Source organism: Drosophila nasuta, chromosome 2R (assembly GCF_023558535.2).
Source record: "Drosophila nasuta strain 15112-1781.00 chromosome 2R, ASM2355853v1, whole genome shotgun sequence".
Taxonomy (NCBI): Eukaryota; Metazoa; Arthropoda; class Insecta; order Diptera; family Drosophilidae; genus Drosophila; species Drosophila nasuta.
In genome coordinates, this window is record NC_083456.1 from 23406842 (window position 1) to 23428626 (window position 21785).

At 34.5% G+C, this 21785-nt stretch overlaps 1 protein-coding gene across 16 annotated transcripts in view; it reads left to right on the plus strand.

The window, feature by feature from the left end:
* Positions 1-2937: 2937 nt before the first annotated feature.
* LOC132787662 (serine-rich adhesin for platelets) overlaps positions 2938-21785 on the plus strand; it is a 61919-nt gene continuing 43071 nt past the window's right edge. For 6 of the 16 annotated variants that reach the window (XM_060794883.1, XM_060794884.1, XM_060794878.1 and 3 more), the window contains exons 1-3: positions 4040-4960; positions 14825-15958; positions 20047-20251. In XM_060794883.1, coding sequence (XP_060650866.1) covers positions 15849-15958; positions 20047-20251 — 315 coding nt within the window. In that variant the 5' untranslated portion in view covers positions 4040-4960; positions 14825-15848. Of the gene's footprint in view, positions 3516-4039; positions 4961-14824; positions 15959-20046; positions 20252-21785 lie in introns of those variants that run through there. The other 10 variants (XM_060794894.1, XM_060794887.1, XM_060794890.1 and 7 more) reach the window with 6 other exon arrangements.

Consider the following 21785-nt stretch of genomic DNA (forward strand, 5'->3'; position numbering starts at 1 on the left):
TTCCTTATTTCTCTCCGTCTCATTCACTCTCATTCATTTTTTTCGGCTGCTTGCGCCAATCCCCGAAAGTATGCTGCAATATTTTTATGTGCACGTGCTGTGTGCAAAGTATTTTTGGCGTGCCGCATTTTTATGCTACCAGCAAATAAAAAAAAACAGAAAAAACGAGATAGAAAATGATCCAATTTTAGAATAAATCTCGTTTCCCATTGATAAATGGTTCAACTGGCAAACGAGAGAAATGACTAAATGTTGAAATTTATATGGCAAGGTTTCTGCTTTAAATTCTCCTCTGTCATCATCAATGCGGGATGTTCTCAATTTCACTGCACAAATGGAAGTGAATAAGTTTGAAGTAAAGTTTATGAATAATAGTATAGTTGGCTATAAAAAAAATGAATGTGCTGCAGCTTTAGTTTTCAGGAAATTCTGGCAAAATGCTTTCTGCTTTCGAAAATGATGTTGGTTATCACGACTTCACATAAAAGACTTTAAAGAGTAGAGAAAGAAGAGTATTAAATGAAAATTAAAGAATGAATTGGAGGTTCTATGTAAAGCATTGAGAATTACTGCAGAAAGGTTGTAAAGAATAGAATAGTTTAGTTTGGTTGGTAAAGTCTATTTCGTATAAAATTTTATATACTATGTGAAACCTTAGCGAATTGCGAAATTTTGAAACCATTCAAATTAAAATCAGGACTTCAAGTGAAAGACTCGAGGAAGTGGAGTAATGATTTCTAATTCCATAAATGAATATTCCACATGTTTAATTTATGGGAACATCAAATTGATATTCTAAGGCAGGGGTGCTCAACGCCTATACACTGAGTGCACTTTTGTTTTTGTAGATGGTCTGTGCTTATGGGTAGTGCGCCCATAAGCACCGTGCATATGGGCTTCGATTTGCATGCGAAACAAAAACAATTTTGCTTGTTTCTCCTTTACATCTCTTTCCGTCGTCACGCTTCGCTGACCGCAATGTATTTTGTTTTTGTTTTTTCCTCGAACACATGCACTGGAACTTATTTTTCTGTCTGCGTTGGCTTTTGATTTATTAAAATGCGTAATATGCTTCGTAGTTCTGGATGTAAACACAAAATACAATCGTAATTTCTCTCAGTGCACAGCTGCGCCTCAACACAAAAGCGCCGCTACATATGTACACGTTTTCTTGTGTCTGTGTTAGTAGACGCACTGCCATAAGACGAATTTGAGCACCCCTGTTCTAAGGGAATGCTCTCAATTTCTCTGTGAAATCTGAAATGGAATTGAAATTAAGAAAGTTTATTCTAAAAACCATAAAGAACAAAAGGGTTATGCAGGAAAAAACGAATATGCTGTAACTGTAGGCTCTAAGAAAACCGAATCATGAAATGATTTTCAATGTTAAGCATTGGCGAATTGCAGCAGAAAGCGATTTTGGCAAGCATTTGTGTTAATATCTACAAAAACGATTAGCATAAAGAGGACAAAAAATAGAGTAATGATAATGTGGTGAATATGCTGCAACTGAATTGTATGAAGTGAGTAAATCTGTCTAAGTATAAGTTTAAATATTCTATGTAAAACGTTGGCGAATTTCTGAAGAAAGTGATTTTCAAATTATTTGGCCTACAAATGCAGAACTACTTATAAAAAGAACTATGAAAAGTATAAATCTCAAAAAGACTGGCTATTCAACAAATTGATGTTCCATAACTTAAGTTTAAAAATGTAGTTTTGAAATCTTCAGAAAACTATTTCGGATTTAAGAATCATGACTTTAAGTGAAAGGCTCCACATATGATATATCTCTCTATATTTATTCATAAATTTCAAAAAGATTTGTCAATCATAAATTTAATGAATGTTTAATTTATATCAATATTGAATAACAAAAATAATATTTTAAGTGAAACATTGGCGATTTGCTGCCGAAAGCGTTTTTTTAAACCATGTGCGATAAAAAACCGCAAAAAACACGATCGTAAAGAAGACAAAGAACAGAATTATAATAAGGTAATGAATACGCTGCAACTTTATTCACTATTCAAGAAATGAATATTCCGCAACTTAAGCTTAATTAATATTTAAATCGATTTACTTTAGAGACATTGGCGATTTGCTGTCGAAAGCGATTTTCGAAACCATTTTGCGATAAAAACCGCAAAAAACATAAGCAATAACAAGAATGGAAACAGGAACAGGAACAAACAGTCACTGCGGCAAAATAACAGCAACAACATGAGTAATAATAATAACAACAACAACAATAACAGCAACAACATTGACAGCAACAGCAACAACAAGAGCGACAACAACAACAACAACAACAACATGGCATAATATACACTTGAATTTTATGAATATGCAACATCAACTTTGATGTTAATGTTTGGCAGCATGCGACACAGAGAGCTTCAAGTTAGAGCGAGAAAGGAAGAGAAAGAGAGAGAGGAAGAGGGAGAGAGTTGGAATTTGGGGAGAGAACGAGTTGGGAAGAAGGAAAAACACACACACACACACACTAACACACACACATACGTTTATTAACGCATTTAGTTTGTAGTAGGTGTTAAAATTGCACATGAAATATGAAAAGGCAGAGTCTTAAGGGCAGCAGCACTCAGATTGTTGTCCCCCCTCTTCCCCCTTTGATCCCTCCCTCCTTTGGTTAACGCTCACGCAGCGTGAGCATTAGGGGCATGGTTAATAACTCCCTTGGCCTATTCTCACCACGAGAGCGAAGAGAGAGCGTTAAATTTTCGGGAGCAAGAGAGCAAAGTGAATGTGGCTCGCTCTCTGTCACTCCAATGCGTTCGCTATCGTGCTGTCTTGCTCTCTTCTGGCGCTCTCTCTCTTTGGCACTCGTGGGTGGCTCGACTCGACGACACTTGAAAGCTCAGACGTCTGTTGGCTTCAGTTGTGCAGTTCAGTTCAGTTTCAGTTTCAGATTTAGTCGTTGTCGTGTCGTGATGTCGTTGCCGTCGTCGTCGTCGTTGTTGTAGTCGCAGCAGGCAGCAGCAGCAGCAGCAGCAGGCAGCAGCAGAAGAAGAAGCAGCAGCAATCGTCGCGCGCATAGTACAACAACAAAACAGCAACAGCAACAAACAAAATAGCAGCAGCAACAACAACAGCAACAACAACAGCAGCAACAACATCAATAATAATAACAATACAACAAAATAATACTAAATAGTAACAATAGAGAAGAAGAAAAAAACGGAAACGAAGCGAGGCAAATTGCGCATATGGAATGCACATAAGGGCGCACAGCCTTATAGATATACACACACACACACACACGCACACGCACACAACACACATATGTGTAGGTGCAGAACACACACACACTCACACAGAGAAACAGAGAGATGTCTAAGTGCAAACTAATTGTGATTTAAGCTAAACAACAACTCGTAACAACAACAACAACAACTGAAACAACAATAGCAACTACAACAAACAACAACAACTATTACAACAACAAACAAGCAAACATAGTGTGTACTCCGAAAAAAAAAAATAAAGAAAACGTAAGGCGAAATTCATTTTTCATTGCGCTTTTCATTTTTTTATTTTCCTTTTTTTTTTGGTTGCTTCACTCTCTTCGTGTTTTTTTCTGTACACACAACACCACGCAACCCCCGTCCCCGAAAAAAGCCCCCACCTGACCTCCCTCCGCCTCCTCCGCCAGCGAACCAACCAAAAAAAAAATATATAAAAAAAATACAACAAAAAAACAAGTGAAGAAAAGGAAGAAAAACCCAACCCAAAAAGCAAAGCAAACGCTCTTCGTTTTTGTCGTTTTTAGTGACTTAAAATATGTGCTTTTAATAAAGGAAATAAATTCAGAAATGCGTATTGAATTAAAGTAAAATAATTAATCGAACAAAATGAAATAAACCTCAAAAACAATTATGTGCGTGAGTGTGTGAGTGTGTGTGTTTTTTTTTTTATTCACTTACACTGACACACTCGCTGTGATAAGTTCACCACACACACACACAATGACAATGAGAGCTCCCCCTCCCACCAAAAAATAAAAGAAAGAAAAAAACAACAATGCGCAACTCTCGCAAAACACACGCAAAATGTTAACTGTTAACTGCCAAAGCGCACAAAACAAAGTTGGCAGCTCTCTTCCACACACACACACATACACACACTCGCACACGCACACGCACACACTCAGTGCGCTGACGTCTAATGGCAAATTGCTGTGCTGTGTGTGAGCTACAACAAGTTGCAGTTAGACACAATAGACGACGCTCTCACGCTCAGTTCGCTCACACTGCGTGTCACACGGTGCGTATGAGCAATGTATGCAAGAAGAACAATGCGAGTGCATCAAGAGTTCTCTGTGTGTATGTGTGTGTGTGTTTTTTTTATTGTCCTGTTAAAGTTCTGACCCACCAAGACAATTACCCTGTATTTTCGAACCCAGTATTTTTGCCCAACATAATTACTTTAGAGCTCGACGCTCACAGACGGCAAACGCAGCTCGTTGAAGTTTGGCCAGCGACACGATTTCTAAGTTCTAAACAAAGAGAAAACAAATATGCAATAAATCAAGTTCTTTCAGTTCTGAAACATTCAGCAAAAGTGCATTGTAAATATCTAAACACAAAATACGAAACAAAGTATAACAAAAAAAGAATGCAAATCTATTGTGCAATAAAATATATACAAATACTTATGTACAGCTTCGCTTTTCTATGCAACAAGCAACTTGCAACAACTGTGTAAGCAACAGCAACATCATCATCAACAACAACAACAAAAATAATACTAATAATAATTCTAATCACAAACATCAGCAACAATTTGAAATAAAACAAACAACGTTCTACAAATTCAACTTACTTTTCTAATGCAAAATACAAAAATACAAATTTGAAACAACGAATGAATAAACAACGCCGTTTACAAACATAACTTACAACCAAGAACAACAACAACAACAACATTATGAATATATGTAAGTTTACTAAATGGTATTTCAATATTTCAAATTCAGTTGTTGATTAGATACATTTATGGTAAATATTTCAATATTTAAAATGCATTTGCTTATTACATAAATTTATTGCAAATATTGTGAAATTTCAAAGAGAATTGTTTACCAACATCTTTAGTATTTCATTGATATACTAAATGTACATATATTGCGGTATATTGTTTGGTATATTTCCAAGAATATTACTGTACTGTTTTGTTTTGCTTTTATACCATATGAGTAGCGTGTAGCTTTCTTACTTGTTTAACAATATTTACGATAATCATTTTTATGAAAACTCTTCAAAGAAATAAATAAATTCTTATGAAATTCTTCTTTTGTACTATATTACGAAATTCGTCGAATAACAAACTCTTCGAATTCGTTTATAAAATGCTTTCAATTAAAAATACTTGGGAAATTAGTTTTACAAAATTCTTCGAATAATAAAATTCTTTGAAAATATTACTTTTATGACATAAGTTTAATGAAATTCTTTAAATAAAACAAATAAGAAATATAGAGTCGAATGTAATTGACTGCAAGATACCCGCTTCCCATTTTAAATAAAAGCAAAACAATGTAATTTAATTAACAATACTAACGTATACCAATGGCCACATTTCTTATATTGATAAAGTACCACATTAAAATATACTATAGAGTACATAATATACTAGATTGTTAGCCAAAGCAACTGATTCGTCATTGTTTTTGGCGTTTTTCTATACAAAAGTATTTCTTAAATAATTAAAATCATCTTTATTTGATCGATGACATTTTTATATATGCTGGCATTCCTTATATTCTTCCATCATTTATTCTATGCAACTTTTAACATTCTTAAAGTTTTAAAGTCGTAATAAATCTAAAAATTATCTTTCATTAGAAGTCCTAGCTGAAGTCCTAGCTGCTTCAATAAAAAAGTAATGCAAAAGCAGCTGCAGCGAAAGTTAGGCAAATACTTTTTGGTACTTTAAAAAAAAGGAATTCTTTCTTTTCTTTCTTTTATCGATGCACTTCAAAGAACTGAAGTAATATAGTTTTTAGTTCTCAGCTAATCTGTGATATTAAGTTACCAAAAATGAGCTTGAAAATGAAACTAAAGCAAACTGAGCAAACAAAAAAACCACGAACACAATGCGAACAATGACCAAAAGATTTGCAACAACAACAACAGCAAATCGGCAACTGACTCAAATGTCATTGCTTTCGATATTGTTGTTGTTGTTCTCGTTGTTGTTCTCATTGTTGTTGCTGCTGTTTACTGGCCAATAATGAGACAGTGGGATGGGAGGATATGACAACAGGGCTGCATTGATGGGCGGCAAATTTAATTAAAAGGTAAACTTGTTAAGCAAAAGGGACGAGCAACAACAGCAGCAAGAATAATGGCAACGCCAATGACAACAATAACAACAACAACAACAACAGTAACAACAACAACATGACGACGACGACAGTAGCAACAGGCAGCTATTGAATCGATTTTACTGCTAGTTTACTGCGCTGTCAACTCAAAATGGCAAACGTCACGAGGCAAAACAATATCAACAATGACTGCAAAGCATTTGCAAAGAAAAGAAAGACTGCAAGATACCCTTTTTTAAGATGAGAAATTAGGCAACAATTTCAAAAAGACGTAAGAAAGCTACAGTCGAGTGTTCTCGACTGTGAGATACCCGCTACACATTTCGAATTAATGCAAAACATTGTCAAAATATACCAAATTAATATACCACCAGTTATATTTGGTATATTGGAATTCGGAATATACCAAATTGTCAGCACATATATTTTTTATTTAACCTGTACAATTTTTATTAAATTTTTCATTAATCTTAAAAACTGTAGTTATTCTTGTCTGTACCAAATTTGGAGAAACTAGCTTCAAAGTTAATGAAAACATATTTTGTTTATCAAATGAAATGTATTCAGAAATATTAGAGACATATTTAAGGGTTCATTGTAATTATGTGTTTTTACTAAATATAGAGTAAACTTTTCTGCAGCACTTCCTTTTAAGTGTCTTAATATTAACTTGTATTTACATCAGAAATATTTAATTTACATTTAATAAAAGAAGATATTTAATTATTCTGATAATAGTCTTTTAAATTTTCATTGTTTTTTTTATATATTTATGAACTTTATTTTAAATAGCTCGTGTTTTCTTTTTTTTTTGTGGAATATAGAAACATTTTGTCGTAAGTAAATTCAAAAGAAATAATCATAATTTAAGAAAAAAATAAAAATTTTTTTAAAGGTTTATTAAGGAAAAAAATTGCGACAAAATAAAAAAAAATAGTCAGAAATATTTGGCAAATATTCAAAATATAATTTAAGGCCTTCAAGAAAGCACTGCAGAAATGTTTGGTGTATATTTAACTTATAATTTATTATACTATAACTTATTGTACTATAATTTATTATATATTAAATATTTCAATTATTTAAATAGATGTCAGAACAAGGAACAATTTTTTTTTCAAAAATATTATTATATTTCTTTGCAAATCTGGCATAATAATTGATAGCAGTCCATTAATCTAACAAACGAAATTGACCACTTAAATCATTTTTGATATACCCGCCTCGGGTGCAAACTTACAGGGTATAAGGGGTCAGCAATTGAGTGCTGTGACTGTCGGTTGCCCTGACAAATGACAATGATGACGACACGCGACGGGGTCCTTTATAAAAAGGGACACACTACAACGACGATGGCGATGGCCACGGACGTCATAAATGTTTGACAATGCACACGCGGCGTATGAGTAATAGAAAAAAGCTCTTCTTTCGACTAGGAATCATCTTCCCCTTCCCCCACTCTCCCACACTCCACATCGGTTCACGCCAAATGGCAACATCAATGTGGGAGCTCTTCTGTGCCCTTTGTCTATGTTTGTGTGTGTTTGTGTGTTTGTGTGTGTGGCCAAGCTTGTTAAAATTATTGAGGCAAGGAGGCGCTTCCCAACGCCCACGGCATCTTTATTGTTGCTGCTGCTGTTGGATTCAATGGGTGCATAAAATTGCTTTTTGTTGCCCCATGTCATCGTTCGCTTTTTGACATTTTCACTACATTTACAATGCCAGCTGCCAGCAAAACAACAGTGGAGACAATTTTTGCTCTCTGTTCATTTAGTTGGCCAACTTTCAGTTAGTCTCTCTCCCCGAGTCCCGTGCCCCATTCCGGTCTGCAGTCAATGTTTGCCGCTGGCAATTGACAAGCTTTGTATATATACTTTTTTCACTCATTGTTCTCGCATTTGTTTTCTGTTAATTGCATGGAAATTGTGCGAACAATTGCAAAAGTTGCACAGGAAACGAAGAAACGTTGTTGCATTTGCCACAGCTCCGACTTTTTTTTTAGTGTTTGCCCTTTGTGTGTGCTAGAGTGTGTGCCCAGAGTGGTGCAGTGTGACCAGCTATGGCGCGGGACGGCAATAAATTGCTTGTACAGGGCAAAGTAAAAATACACAAAAAAGTGTTGCCTACTTTTTGGGGTCAAAAAAAAATGAAAAATTATAATTACATGCATGCAAGCAACAACAACAGCAACAACAGCAACGAAAAAAAGGCTGCAATGCCCCATTAGCTTGGGGTTCAACAGAACTCGGTTCGTCAGTCTAATGGCAACAACAACAACAACAAGTACAACAACAGCAATAACATCAGCAACAACATCAGCTACAACAACAATAAATACGGCCAAGTCATTGGCTCTTTTATAGTTTTGGCTTTGGCTTTGAGCTGCAGCCGCAACAGCAACTTGGCCACGTTTTTCTTTTTAGCTGTGCCAAGAAACGACACACACACACACACACACACATTCACACACACTCATGAAGTGAGTGCATTGCTCTCGGCGTTGTTGAAAATGACGCCATGAAATTTATCTGCATAAATTTGCGATCGTGAGGGCGATGACGCCGTCGTCGTCGTTATTGCCGTCCCCTCTGCCATCGTCTGACGTCACCAAATAGCAAAAGCAAATGCAAAAGATTAAGAACAGTTTGCAAGAACAAAAAATTGTTGCAGAATTAGCATTTGTGTGTGTTGACAGCTTAGACACAGTTGAGGCTGATAAATGACCCCAAGAAAAACTTCCAGTTACCAAGCGGGAGCAACAACTAAACAACTCTCCAGCTATTTGCAACAGTTGCCACTTTGGCATTTAATAAATTTGCAAACTAAATTGCGACTAACAAATGCGGTCTAAAGCCAAGCAAAGGGATGTATTGCTCTTCATATGATTATGTGTTAGACAAAAGATATTACAAGTTGTTTACATTTATACTTGAAAGTTTAATCTATTCAATGATTGAAAAATATATTCTGCTCTCTGTACGAAATTATTATAAGTATTACCTTCTAGATCAAATTTCGCACGCCTTATCTTCTTTTCATTCATAATTATGACAACACTGCAAAATGATTTTTTAATGAGAAGTTAAAAAAGAAGTCAAAGAATGAAATGTACATCCCGCTCTTCACCATTCTTTTCTCTTCATTCAGAAATTTAACAACGATGCAAAATGATTAGTATATCAAAAGGTATTAAGAGTTTGGTTCATTAAAAAGCTGAATTTTAACTTCCTCTTAAATTTTTATATTCATCACACAATTTAGTTTCCAGTTTAAATTTCCTCCGAAGTATACCTTCAAACTAAAATGATTTTTAGTGTAAAAGAGTGTTTTCTAATGAGTTGTTAAAGAAGATGTAAAAGACTCCAAATGTTGTCCTGCTCTTCTTCATACTTTTCTTTTTATTCAGAAACATAGCAACGATACAAAATGATTAGAAATGCACAAGGCATTAAGGTACTCAATATGAAATTATAGTTGAATATGAAAACTAAAATTTAACTCCTGTTCCTCTCTCTCAAATTTCATCACGCAATTTAGTTTCCAGTTCAAATTTCTCATTCTTTATTTTCTTCCCATTCAGAAAAGTTACGTTATGTGGGTTGAAACATAAGCTTAAGCTGCAGTTGCAAGCTATAATTAAGCCTTTTAGTTATGGACGTGAAGAGCTCGTAATTCCAATTAACACAGCATTAAAATTAGTTTGTTAGCTGCACAAAATAAGTTGAGAGTTGTGAATTGTTAGTTTATTACGCTAAATGAGGATGTAACAAAAATATTATACCCCATTATGGAGGCATTAATCAAAGGTATTAAGGCAAGGGGAAAAGTTTTGCGGTTGCACTGGCAAATCACAAAATGCTCTCTAACAAAGTGTTGAGGCGATGGAGATGACTGTGACTCTGACTGTGGCAGCTGGCTGCCAAATGTGGAATGGAAAATGGGAAAATCAAGATGAAAATGTAAATGAGAATGAGAATGAGAATGAGAATGGGCTTATTTCAGGAAAAGCTTTTGCATTTTGACCTTTTGGTTTTTGTGGTTCCTTCACATTGCTTCTTGTGCTTCTTGTTGTGTCGTGACCAGAATCAAATACCAGAACAATTCCCTCATTCCAGTTTTTAGTCGCCGTCGCTGTCGTTGCAATTGCTATTTCATTTCTGATTGCTAATTGAAAGTGTCAATTAGGGGGTAAGCTGAGAGAGAGAGTTGCATCTCCATCTCCTCCCCCCACCGTCTTCTTCGTTTTTCCCAGACTGAACTTTCACATTTATCAACACGGTTGCGCCTGGATGTGCGCGAGAGTACGACGGGGCGTATGCGGCGTATACGTTATGTGCAATAACCTTGGTTAATAAAATAAGTAAGAGGCTGGCTTATGGCTGGCTGACCTCTTCGGCCCATGCTTTGCTCTGCGCTGCTCTGCTCTGATGCATCCTGCACTTTTCATTATTATTATAATTTATCCTTGTCCCTTTTTAGCTTTTGCTTGGCGGTCGCTTTGGGGCTTATGCTTACTTTTTACTCTCGTCGCTTCTTGCTTTGCATTTTATTCTTTTATATTTTTACTTGCATATAGTTTTTTGTTTGCTTTGTGTTGAGCGTTTTGATTGCGTTTTGCTCTAGTTTGCTGTGGCAAAGCGTAAAGAAACCACGCACAAAAATAAATACTGGGAAATTTTTTGATTTTGTTATTTCTTTCCCTTTGCTGTCTCTCTCTCTCTCTCTCTCGCTGTCGCATTCTCTCTCTGCGCGTGGTGTGGTGAATAGTTAAACCAACTCTCTTTCAACATTGCTCTCTTGTCCCTTGCTCCTTTGCCCTTTTTGGTTGCCACCACCCTTGAAGTGCTCCACAGCCACTCCATGCATTGTTAACCCCGTGCATTTTAAAGTTTTTCACTCCAATTTAACAACAATTTTGCGATTGACAAATCTTAGGGAAATTGTTCTATTTTCGCCTGTAAAATCTCTGACTATCTGCAGTTCCTTGCGCCATCAAATAGTCACTTAAGCCCCACATAACTCCCAGTGCAGCCATCAATTTTGCATGTGTGTGTGTGTGCATATGTCTCTGTGTCTGTGTTGTTGTATCTGCTGCATTTGCTGCATTATCAATTCATGAGCCATGGCAGCTGAGCTGAGCTGCCAACGACACGAGCTGGCCAAAGCAGGCCATAAACACCCAGGATTTTATCTCGACCCAACCATAAGACTCGTCTTGTCTTCCCCATTTCCTTGCACAGTTGTCTTAAGGCAGATGGAAAGAGAAGCGAAAGAAACGTAAATATTTATGAAATTATTTTTACTTCTGTCTGAAACTTGGCTTAAAGTCTAAAATATGTGTTGCACAAATGCTACAAGTAACTTTCCAGTTTATGATTGCATAGACTGCATTTTCCTTACTTTTTTTGCTGCTGCTGCTTTTCTTGTCTGCTATTATTAAATATTCATTTCATATTTTATTTAGCTGCTGTCTTAGCAATTTCTCTTATTATATCAACATTTTTCGTATTAGCAATTCTACATATTTTATTAGGACACTACTATTTTTAGAATGTTCGTTAGAAAAAAATGATTCGTGCATTTAGAAATGTTGCCAAAAAAAAAAAAGTATTTTAATTATGTGTTATCAGGAAGTGTATTTAACAGAATGTAGTACTTCATCGATATACCAAAAATGACCTTCGTATATTTTATAGTGGATGTAACAGAATGTTAATCCATATACCATATATGGCCTTCGGTATATTTTAGTATTTTTGGGGTATATTATTTGCACTTTTATATTTTATAATGTATGTAACAGAATGTAATACTTCATCGATATGCCAAATATGTCATTCGATATATTTTAGTATGGTTTTGGTATATTATTTGGTATATTTTAAGAATAATAACGTACTTTTTGCTTTTCACAGTGGAGCACACTCGACACTAGCTTTCTTACTTTCGATAGAAAAGGGGATTAGAAATATTTGATGATGATTATTGAACAGATTTGTTTTGGGAAAAGATCTGAATATAAAAGGAAAATTTAAATATGCATTACTCTAATTTGTTTCGTATATTTTCGATTACTTAAACATATGAAGAACTTAATTACTTTAAAGTACCATTAACTTTTAATAATAAACAGACAATTATCATAAACAAAATTAAGGAACTTAAATATTAGGAACTTTTCATATTCATTTATAAATAAAATACAATATTATTTTGCAAAAATGTGCCTAAGTAATTCCTTTGAATCAGCATTAACTTTTAATATAAAACTGATTAGAGCTATTAACAATAATTAGCATCTTTCCCATAGCTGAGAAGATAAAGAAAAGGAGAAATTTTCAATATTCGTTTGTTCCTAAGAAAGTAATTACCTAAAATTAGCATAAACTTTAAATACAAAACTAATAATAAACTATTTTATAGATATTAAACTCTACTCTAAATTTAAATTCAAGTCTTTCTCTAAACTGCAGTCTAATTTCTCTCGTCGCTGCATTGTTGATGAGGCTGGCCACCAAATTGCTTCTGAAGCTGATGCTGATGTTGTTTTGCTCTCTGACCTGCTTTGAGGTGCTGCAGTTGTTTGTTGGCAGATGCTTGGATGGGTAGATGGTAGATGGGGTCGATATCCTTTTAATACAAGTTTGTATTTATGCCTTAAGCAGCTCAAAGCTGAAATCTTTTGCTCAACATAAATTGCCTAATGGCTTTTCATTTCAACGCTGGGATCTAAGGCAGCCAGCCTACTTGGCTGTGGAATAAGTTAATTCTGAAGTGCAAAAGCCGCATTTCAATCTGCATACAAGGGAAACACACACACACATGCATCGGAAATGAGGCGCATGAAAGGCTCTTGCTACAGTTTCCTTATCCTGCAGCTGCATTTCCTACCCCTTCCTCTCCCTGCGCTTCTCTCCTCTCCTCTCTCTCTCTCTTCAATCACTCTGCCATTCTTCGCACTCTGCGTGAAGTGCTTGCTTCCGCTTGCATTTTGCATTGCAGCGCCGCAACGAACAAGTTTGTCAACATTAATAGCTGCAACGCCACCTCAACATCACTCTCTCTCTCTCTCTCTCTTTCTCGCTCTCTCTCTCTGCCCCTCAAGTTGCATCGTGCGTCTGTGTATGTGTGTGTGTGTGTTTATGTAATGGCCTCGTGTATATTTTCGCATTTTATACGTGCGTCACCAGGTCAACCGCAACCAACAACAGTCCGCAACAACCCTTTTCATCACCCAACCCCCCGCTACGCCCCCTCTTGTCCCTCCACATCCCACGGGGCACGCATCCTGCTGTGGCTTGTTGTTTGTTGCCCCAGCACGTTGATGACCATAAATACAATTACACATGTTTGCATTGTCACCCTTAGCACAAATGCCTCTCCTTCCTTAGCCACTCCCCAACCCCCCAACCCCTCTTAGTCCTCCCTCATGCTCTGCACATTTGCACGATCTCGTTAAAATTCTCATTTCCGTTTAGAAGGCACCAAAGTTGTTTATATATTTTTCGAATTTGGCATGTGACTTTTAATTAAACTGCAACAGCAAAATAGGAAAGAAAAAAGTGTTGCCTACTTTTCAGCTGCAATTAGATTTTGCACTCTTCTAACTAAATTTGCGCCTAATTGAAAATTGTCAGCAATATATGCGCTATGCTCTGCAACCAGTTTATTGATAATATAGGACAAGCCTTAATGCAAAGTGCAAGCAATATTAATAAATGAGGAAATTGTAACGAGTGATACAAGTAAATGGAAAACGAATAGAAACAGTATAATAAAATGTTCAAATTCCTTTTTTAGTTTTTCTTTTGAGTAAATTAGTATTTATATATATTATATATAATACATATATATTGTATATTCCTAAAACATTCAATTAAATGAGTATTTGACCAATAATAAAGTTCTGTATTTGATATAAATATTTTCCTAAAAAGTTCAAATTAATATTAAATTAAATTAGTTTTTAATTTTTAATAAAATTTGGTTATTTGTATATTTCACACATGCTTAAATTCATTTTACATTTATAGTATTTTTATTAGATTAGTATTAGTATGTAAATATACCATATATAGGCGTTGGTATATTTTTTCATTTTTACATACTAATTTGGTATATTATCGGAACAATATCCCACTGTTTCGTTTTTATTAAAAATTGGTAGCATGTGTTACCTTTCTCTTGTATTGGTATATAAATATATTAAATACACAATTCGGTATATTTTTAGTATTTTTATTAAAAATGTGTAGTATTTGTTACCTTCTACCTATATTGGTATATTAATATACCAACTACATCATTCGGTATATTTTCAGTATTTTTGCATATTAATGCGGTGTGTTTTAGATTCATTAAAAATAGATCACTCCTAACATATCACAGACTGACACACTCGATTGTAGTCTTCCTTCTTGTCACTACATAACATAACTAATAACAACATTTTTACTCTCTTTGTTTTCTTTGCAGTGCTGACTACTGAAAATCTTCTACAAAAATAGCGGGTGCTTTAAAATCTATTAACAACACAAAATGGCTGCGAAACCGAATGTGCTACAAGAAAAAACATTTGAGCTGCAACCACACCAATTACAACAACAACAACTCATCGCCACAACAACAACAACAGAAACAACCGCCACCAGCAGCAAAGTTCGACAGCGTTTTACTCGAACGCTGCAAAAATGAAACAGAAACAGAATCGAGGCATTGTTGAAAGATTTATACAAATGTTGCTCTCAATATGAAAGCCACCTAAAGAAAATAGCAGCAAAATAACACGGGAAGACAACGACCTTATCAAGGTCAAAGTGCAACACACACTCACACATACATACACCCACATACACAACACTTCCACACACACCCACTCACATACACACACACACACACACACCAAGAAATGTGTTAAGTGCGATGCAAACTGCAAACTGATCCGTGAAAAGGTTCAACGAATTTCTTAAAGTCTAAAGAAAGAAAACCAAAAATAAAAAAAAACCAACAACAAAAATCCAATAAAAATTCTTTAATACCAAAAACAAAACAAAAAATACTAAACAAAAAGTAAAATTTAGAAATTTGCTCTGTGATTTTCTATCAGAATGGTTTAATAATCCAAATAATATTAATAACTTATAATAATAATAAAATAATAGAATAAACAAATACAAGAATTCATAAATTATTATATTTATAAATATTGCCTAATTGCATTCAAAAAATAAATTATTTAAGAACGAGAAGCTTTAAATTTCCCAACACAAAACCAAAAAACCGAAAAACAACTAAAATTCTATATACATAAAACAAATAAAATATAAAATTTAGAGGCAAACTAATTAGTGCAACTGTAATTAGTATTTATGTGCAAAGCCAACGAAACAACATAAACCACATACGAGTTCAAGTTCGAGTTCGAGTTCCAGTTCAAGTTGCATTTGTGGCATTCATATCGCGACCCCAGCTGAACACTCGCCCCCATCCCTTAGTAGCCATGGATGAAATGCCAGATTTGTCGCATCTGACGCCGCACGAGCGCATGCAGATTGAGAATGTGCTCATGCGGCAAAAACAGGAGGAGGAGAAACAGAACGAGATAATGCGGTGAGTAAAACATACTCATTATTGTTATTTACATGCTAACTATAATACAAAATAATATAATAATTAAAAGAAGGGAGTGCTAGCAACTAAGGCCATTAACTGGAACGTACTCAAATATTTCTCAAATAAAGAAAACATCATGGAAAAAATTAGACGAGTCAATTATTTGTTAGACCAAAGGCTGATCATCAAATAAAATTTAAAATTTAATAATGTCATATATGGAAATGGAGTATTTATAAAGAAAATAATTCACTAACACTGAAATTACGAAGTTTTTAAAATTTATTTGTATTATTTTGAACATTTCTCTAATTTTTTTTTAAATTTATTTTTATTTCTATTTATATTTCTATTTTTCTATTTTTATTTCTATTTTTTTTTTATTTTTATTTTTTTTTTGTATGGAACTATTTTTCATATTTTGATATATACCAATTATACATTTTGGTATATTTAAATATTAGTCTGTATATTAATTTTGTATATATGCTGGTAGTATATCGATATACCAAATATAGATAGTATATTATGTATTTCTTCAATATATTAATTCGGTATATTTAAAGAATAATACAGCAAAGTTTTGCCTTTATTGCGTAGTAGCATAGTATATTGATATACCAAATATAGATAGTATATTTTGTATTTCGTCGATATATTATTTCGGTATATTTTGAGAATAAAACAGCAATGTTTTGTCTTTTATTGAATACGGGTAACGGGTATCTCATTTGTAGTATAGTATACAAATACATATAGTATATTTTGTATTTCGGAGATATATTAGTTCGGTATAATTTAAGAATAATACAGCAATGTTTTGCTTTTATTGCATAGTAATATAGTATATTGATATACCAAATATAGATAGTATATTTTGTATTTTTTCGATATATTAATTCGGTATATTTTAAGAATAATACTGCAATGTTTTGCTTCTATTACAAACGAGTAACGTGTATCTGATTTGTAGTATAGTATATTGATATACCAAATATATATAGTATATTTTGTATATCTTCCATATATTAATTCGGTTTTTTTTTAAATAATACCGCAATGTTTGACTTTTATTACAAGCGAGTAACGTGTATCTCATTTGTGGTATAGTATATTGATATACCAAATATAGAAAGTATATTTTTCTGAGATATATTTCGGTATATTTAAAAAATAATACCACAATGTTTTGCTTTTATTACAAACGAGTCACGTGTATCTCAGTACATAGTATATTGATATACCAAATATATATAGTAAATTATGTATAAATTCGATATATTTATTCGGTTTATTTTAAAAATAATATAACGGGTTTATCTTTCATAGTATAGTATACAGATATACCAAATATAGATACATCGGTATATTTTAAGAATAATACATCAATGTTTTACTTTTATTATAAACGGGTAACGGGTATCGCATTTGTAATATTTGTATTTGTAATAAATATTCAAAAAACCACCATTTAAAGATGAAGGAATCACAATTTTGAAAATGTGCTTTGAGTAAACGAGCCACTGGCAAAGCTTTTCCATTTGTACTGACGGTTGAGTGACTCCATCTTTGAGCTGTGCGAACTCTCCACGCACTTCAAATAGTTGTCACGCACAAAGTACTTGTAGTCCGTAGCCATTTGATTGGGAAAGAAGACAGCATTCGCTTCCTCGACATGCACCTGGAATTGACAGTAGTTGCAACGCAGCTGCTGCTCCTTTGCGAACTTGATGTCGCCAAATGCACGACGATGGCATAATAGACAAATATACTTGAACTTGTCATGGCAATCGTCAATCTGTGGCAACTCTGGTTGCAACATTTTGGCTCGATAAGCCCACTGGCGACAACGATCACCGTGACCCGTCTCGCCGTGATAGATGAAGGCGGCGGCATGACACATCTCGTGGAGCAACGCCTTTACCAAAATTTTAGCTTGCGGAATTCGTCGCGATAATATGATGAGCGAAGTCCTCTCGCCTCCATCCTTAATCGAATGCACAATTGTACTTGGACGGTTCCTCAGGAGTCTTTGCCACTTAATGCTGAGGTGTAGACCACAATAGAAGATGCTGTGATTGAACGCATTGAACAAAGTCGTGGCTAACTTCCGCCTAATCTTTTTAAAGTCGCTCTTTCGATAGTCGACAGCGAGTGGATGACAGAGTTTTAATGGCGTCTCGGATCGCAGCGAGTCCACAAAGCTGTATAAGTTCGCATGGCGAACCAGCAAATTGGAGACGTTTCTTTTACACTTCTGCTGCTCGCAATTCTGAGCACGCTGCTTCTCGCTGAAAAAACAACTGAGATCAACTGACTTATCGAGCACTTGACTCTCAAAGCTCTTGGCATTCAAGGCTTTTGCAATGTCGTCCCACATCAGCTGTTGCTTTTCATTGGTGCTTCGTAAACACCTCTCTTTTAACAATGGCGGAAACAATCTTTCTCGTCTAGTTATCGATGCTGTGGCGGGTAGCGAATCCCTTGAACATGGCAACATTTCCTTAACCTCCTCCACTTCACCGTAATTGTCCTCGGGATTGTAGAGACGTCGTCGCGCTGGTTTCAGGCCCAAAAACATTTGCAACTTTGTCTTCAATTCACTATCGCATTCAACAGCCGCAGCATCTGAGATTGGCCCATTGCTGACCATGGCCACCGATTGTCCCAAGTCGAGATAGATGAGTTCCTTATGCGAAGACTGCTTTTCATCATCGTCATCGACTTCAGTTTCCTCATATTCGCCATCCGCGTTGTTGTCGTCAGAAGTATCACTCTCATCAGTCGGATCACTCATCTGCTTTTTGCACGGCGGCGAATTAACCGTCTGATCGACAACATGTCGAATGCGCGTTCTTATTTCTTCGGTAGCGCTTTGCTGCTCTTCCCGTTTCCTTTTGTTATTAAATTTATTGCTGATTGATAAGCCTTCCTCCTTCATTGTGAATAATAATATACAGACTGCAACAAATGTCTTTTTGCTAATGTCAAAGCATATTTTGGTAATTTACTCTTGCCAAAAATATGATACGGTCACACTGAAAGCAACTTGATTCAGCAAAGAATGCATATTGAGTAATACCAATGAAAAGCAAAAATACATCCATCGCTCAGTTCACTTTGCCTTAACTTATAAACCACTCGACTGTAGCTTTCTTACTTGTTTTTGAAAAGATTGCTAGAAATGCTTTTGGTGGAATAATCCAAGTTTGAATATTATCAATCTGGCAACATTAATCAATTGACAGTTCTCTGTATTTATAACGTCAACATTTCGTTTTGTAAAATCTTGACTAAAAAACAACCAATTTTGATTTAACTTTACGTTTTAAAGTCTTGAATAAGATTTACTAATTACAACAGCTTTGCAATGTAAACTAGAACAAGTTGAGAACATTTATAGCATGCTTTAAAAAATATTTTAGGGATTCAATTATTATTATTTACGTGTTTAATTATTATACAAAATGATATAATAACTAAAAGAAGGGAGTGCTAGCTACTAAGGCCAACGACTATTTAAGAATTAAAATTGCTGAATTTTTATGATATCATAAATTAAATAAAAGTGAACACATTCATCTTAATAAAAAGTTTAAGTATCAATTTAAATATAAAAACGAAAATATAAAAAATCCTAAATTTTATGTAAATTAACTAACTATACATAACTACAGTAATAAATTAGAAACTGCACATCATTGAAAACAATATTTAATCTCAATTATACCATAATTTAAAGAGAAGTGAACACATTTATCTTATTCATCTTGTTATTAATTTAAATCTAAAAACGAAAATATAAAAAAATCCTTAGTCTAATTTAAATTGACTAACTATATATAACTATAATAATTGAAAACAATATTTAATCACAATTATACCATAATTTAAAAAGAAATGGACCCATTCATCTTAATAAAAAGTTTTGGTATCAATTTAAATCTAAAAAGGAAAATATCCTAAGTCTAATTTAAATTAACTAACTATATATATATAATTATAGTAATTGAAATCAATATCTAATCACAACATATTGATTGTTTTTCTCTCCAACCCGCTTCTCTCGCCCTCTCTCGCTGCAGTCGAAAACAGGACGAGGTTGTCACGCTGGAGATGCAAATCAGACAGCGATCGGAGCAGCAGAAGAAGGCCGGCGTCGAACTGGATGCCACCTGTCACATATGCCTTAAGACCAAGTTTGCCGATGGCGTTGGCCACATTTGCCATTATTGCAACATTCGCTGTTGCGCTCGTTGCGGTGGCAAAGTAACTCTGCGTAGCAACAAGGTAAGTAAGACATTGAGTGTCCCTTAAGTACGTCTGTCTGCGTGTGTGCGTATGTGTGTGTATGTGTGTGTATGTGTGTGCATCGCTGAGCTGACAACGTGACAGGCTGTGACACATTTTCCAGTTGGCAATTTTCAAGTGCCATTAGACGCGCCTGTCACTCGACGCAACGCGTGAAACCGGCAAAATGCTTGAGCAACACACATCGCATCGCATCCCATCACATGGCCTCTGCCTCTGCCTCTGCTCATTTTCCAGCCATTGATAAATTGGATGACACTCTGTCGCCAGCTATTCTGGCGTCGTCTTCGTCACAAGTAAAGAAAAACCCATTGCTCATACGCCCAGTTGGCTAGCGGCAATTGCCCAAAAAATAAAAGAAAGCTGGCTGCGTGCACTACGCATAAATAATCGCCATTTTCTCGACTGCCCCTCCAACTAGTATCAACAGTAGCCAATATTTATTGAGCATTTTATAATTCTTGAGCCAAGAGTCACAGCAAATTGCTGAGTAAGACCAAAAAAACGACAATTGCAAATAGTTTGCTTTTAAATCGTTTACAGTCTGAAGTAATAATTAATTAAATAGATTCCTAGTAATGGATTTAAGTTTCATAATTTTATTAAAGCAAAAATTTAAGTGCCTCAAAATCCATTCTGAGTAATAATAAGTTAGTCAAATTTTCAGTTTAGATTCACTTTGCAAATCGAATAATTTTTTTTAAATGGTTTACAGTCTGAAGTAATGCCTTAAGAAGCTTCCTAGTAATAGAGTTCCTTAAAGAAGAATGAAGAAAAGCTTGTTTTAAGTGCGTTGAATCCCATTCTATACACTTTAATGTATTTTGATGTGAAAGCATTTCAACAGAAATTAGAAAAACATATCTACATAAATTCCAATGACATTGAATAGTTTTTTAAATGGCTTACAGTCGGAAGTAATCTATTCAACTTTTAAGAAATGGAGTTCGTAGAAGAATTTTTAAAGTCTTGTAATATTATTTAAGGTGATTCTGAAATGTTTCACGATAAAAATATATAAGTTCGTTAATTTTTTCAAATTTGTTAATTTTTGCAATTATCTAAAAATAGAAAAAGGATTCCAAAATGATTCTTTACCTTATTCAAAATTGAAAAAATTTTGGTATATATTTTCTTATTTTTATTAGTGTCCCACGCTACATTTTAGTCAGAGAATAATTTATATGTATAATATATTTAAATTACATAGCGTCTCTAATAGCTTTCCATGCTTGAAGAAGCTTTTTGTAATAAATCAACTGCTGCAATCGGGTCTTAGTTGTTTTGGCTAGCAATCTGGTATATTTTCTACTATATGGCATATTTTAAATGAATTTCAATATACCAAATATAGGTTTGGTATATTTTAGTATTTTTGCGGCATATTATAAGAATAATACATCAATGTTTTGCACATATTTTCACATATGTCAAATACTTATAAATTAAGTATTTAAAATTTTGAAATTTCCTTTAAGCAGATTTTAAAGTAGGTGACCTATTTTATTTTTCT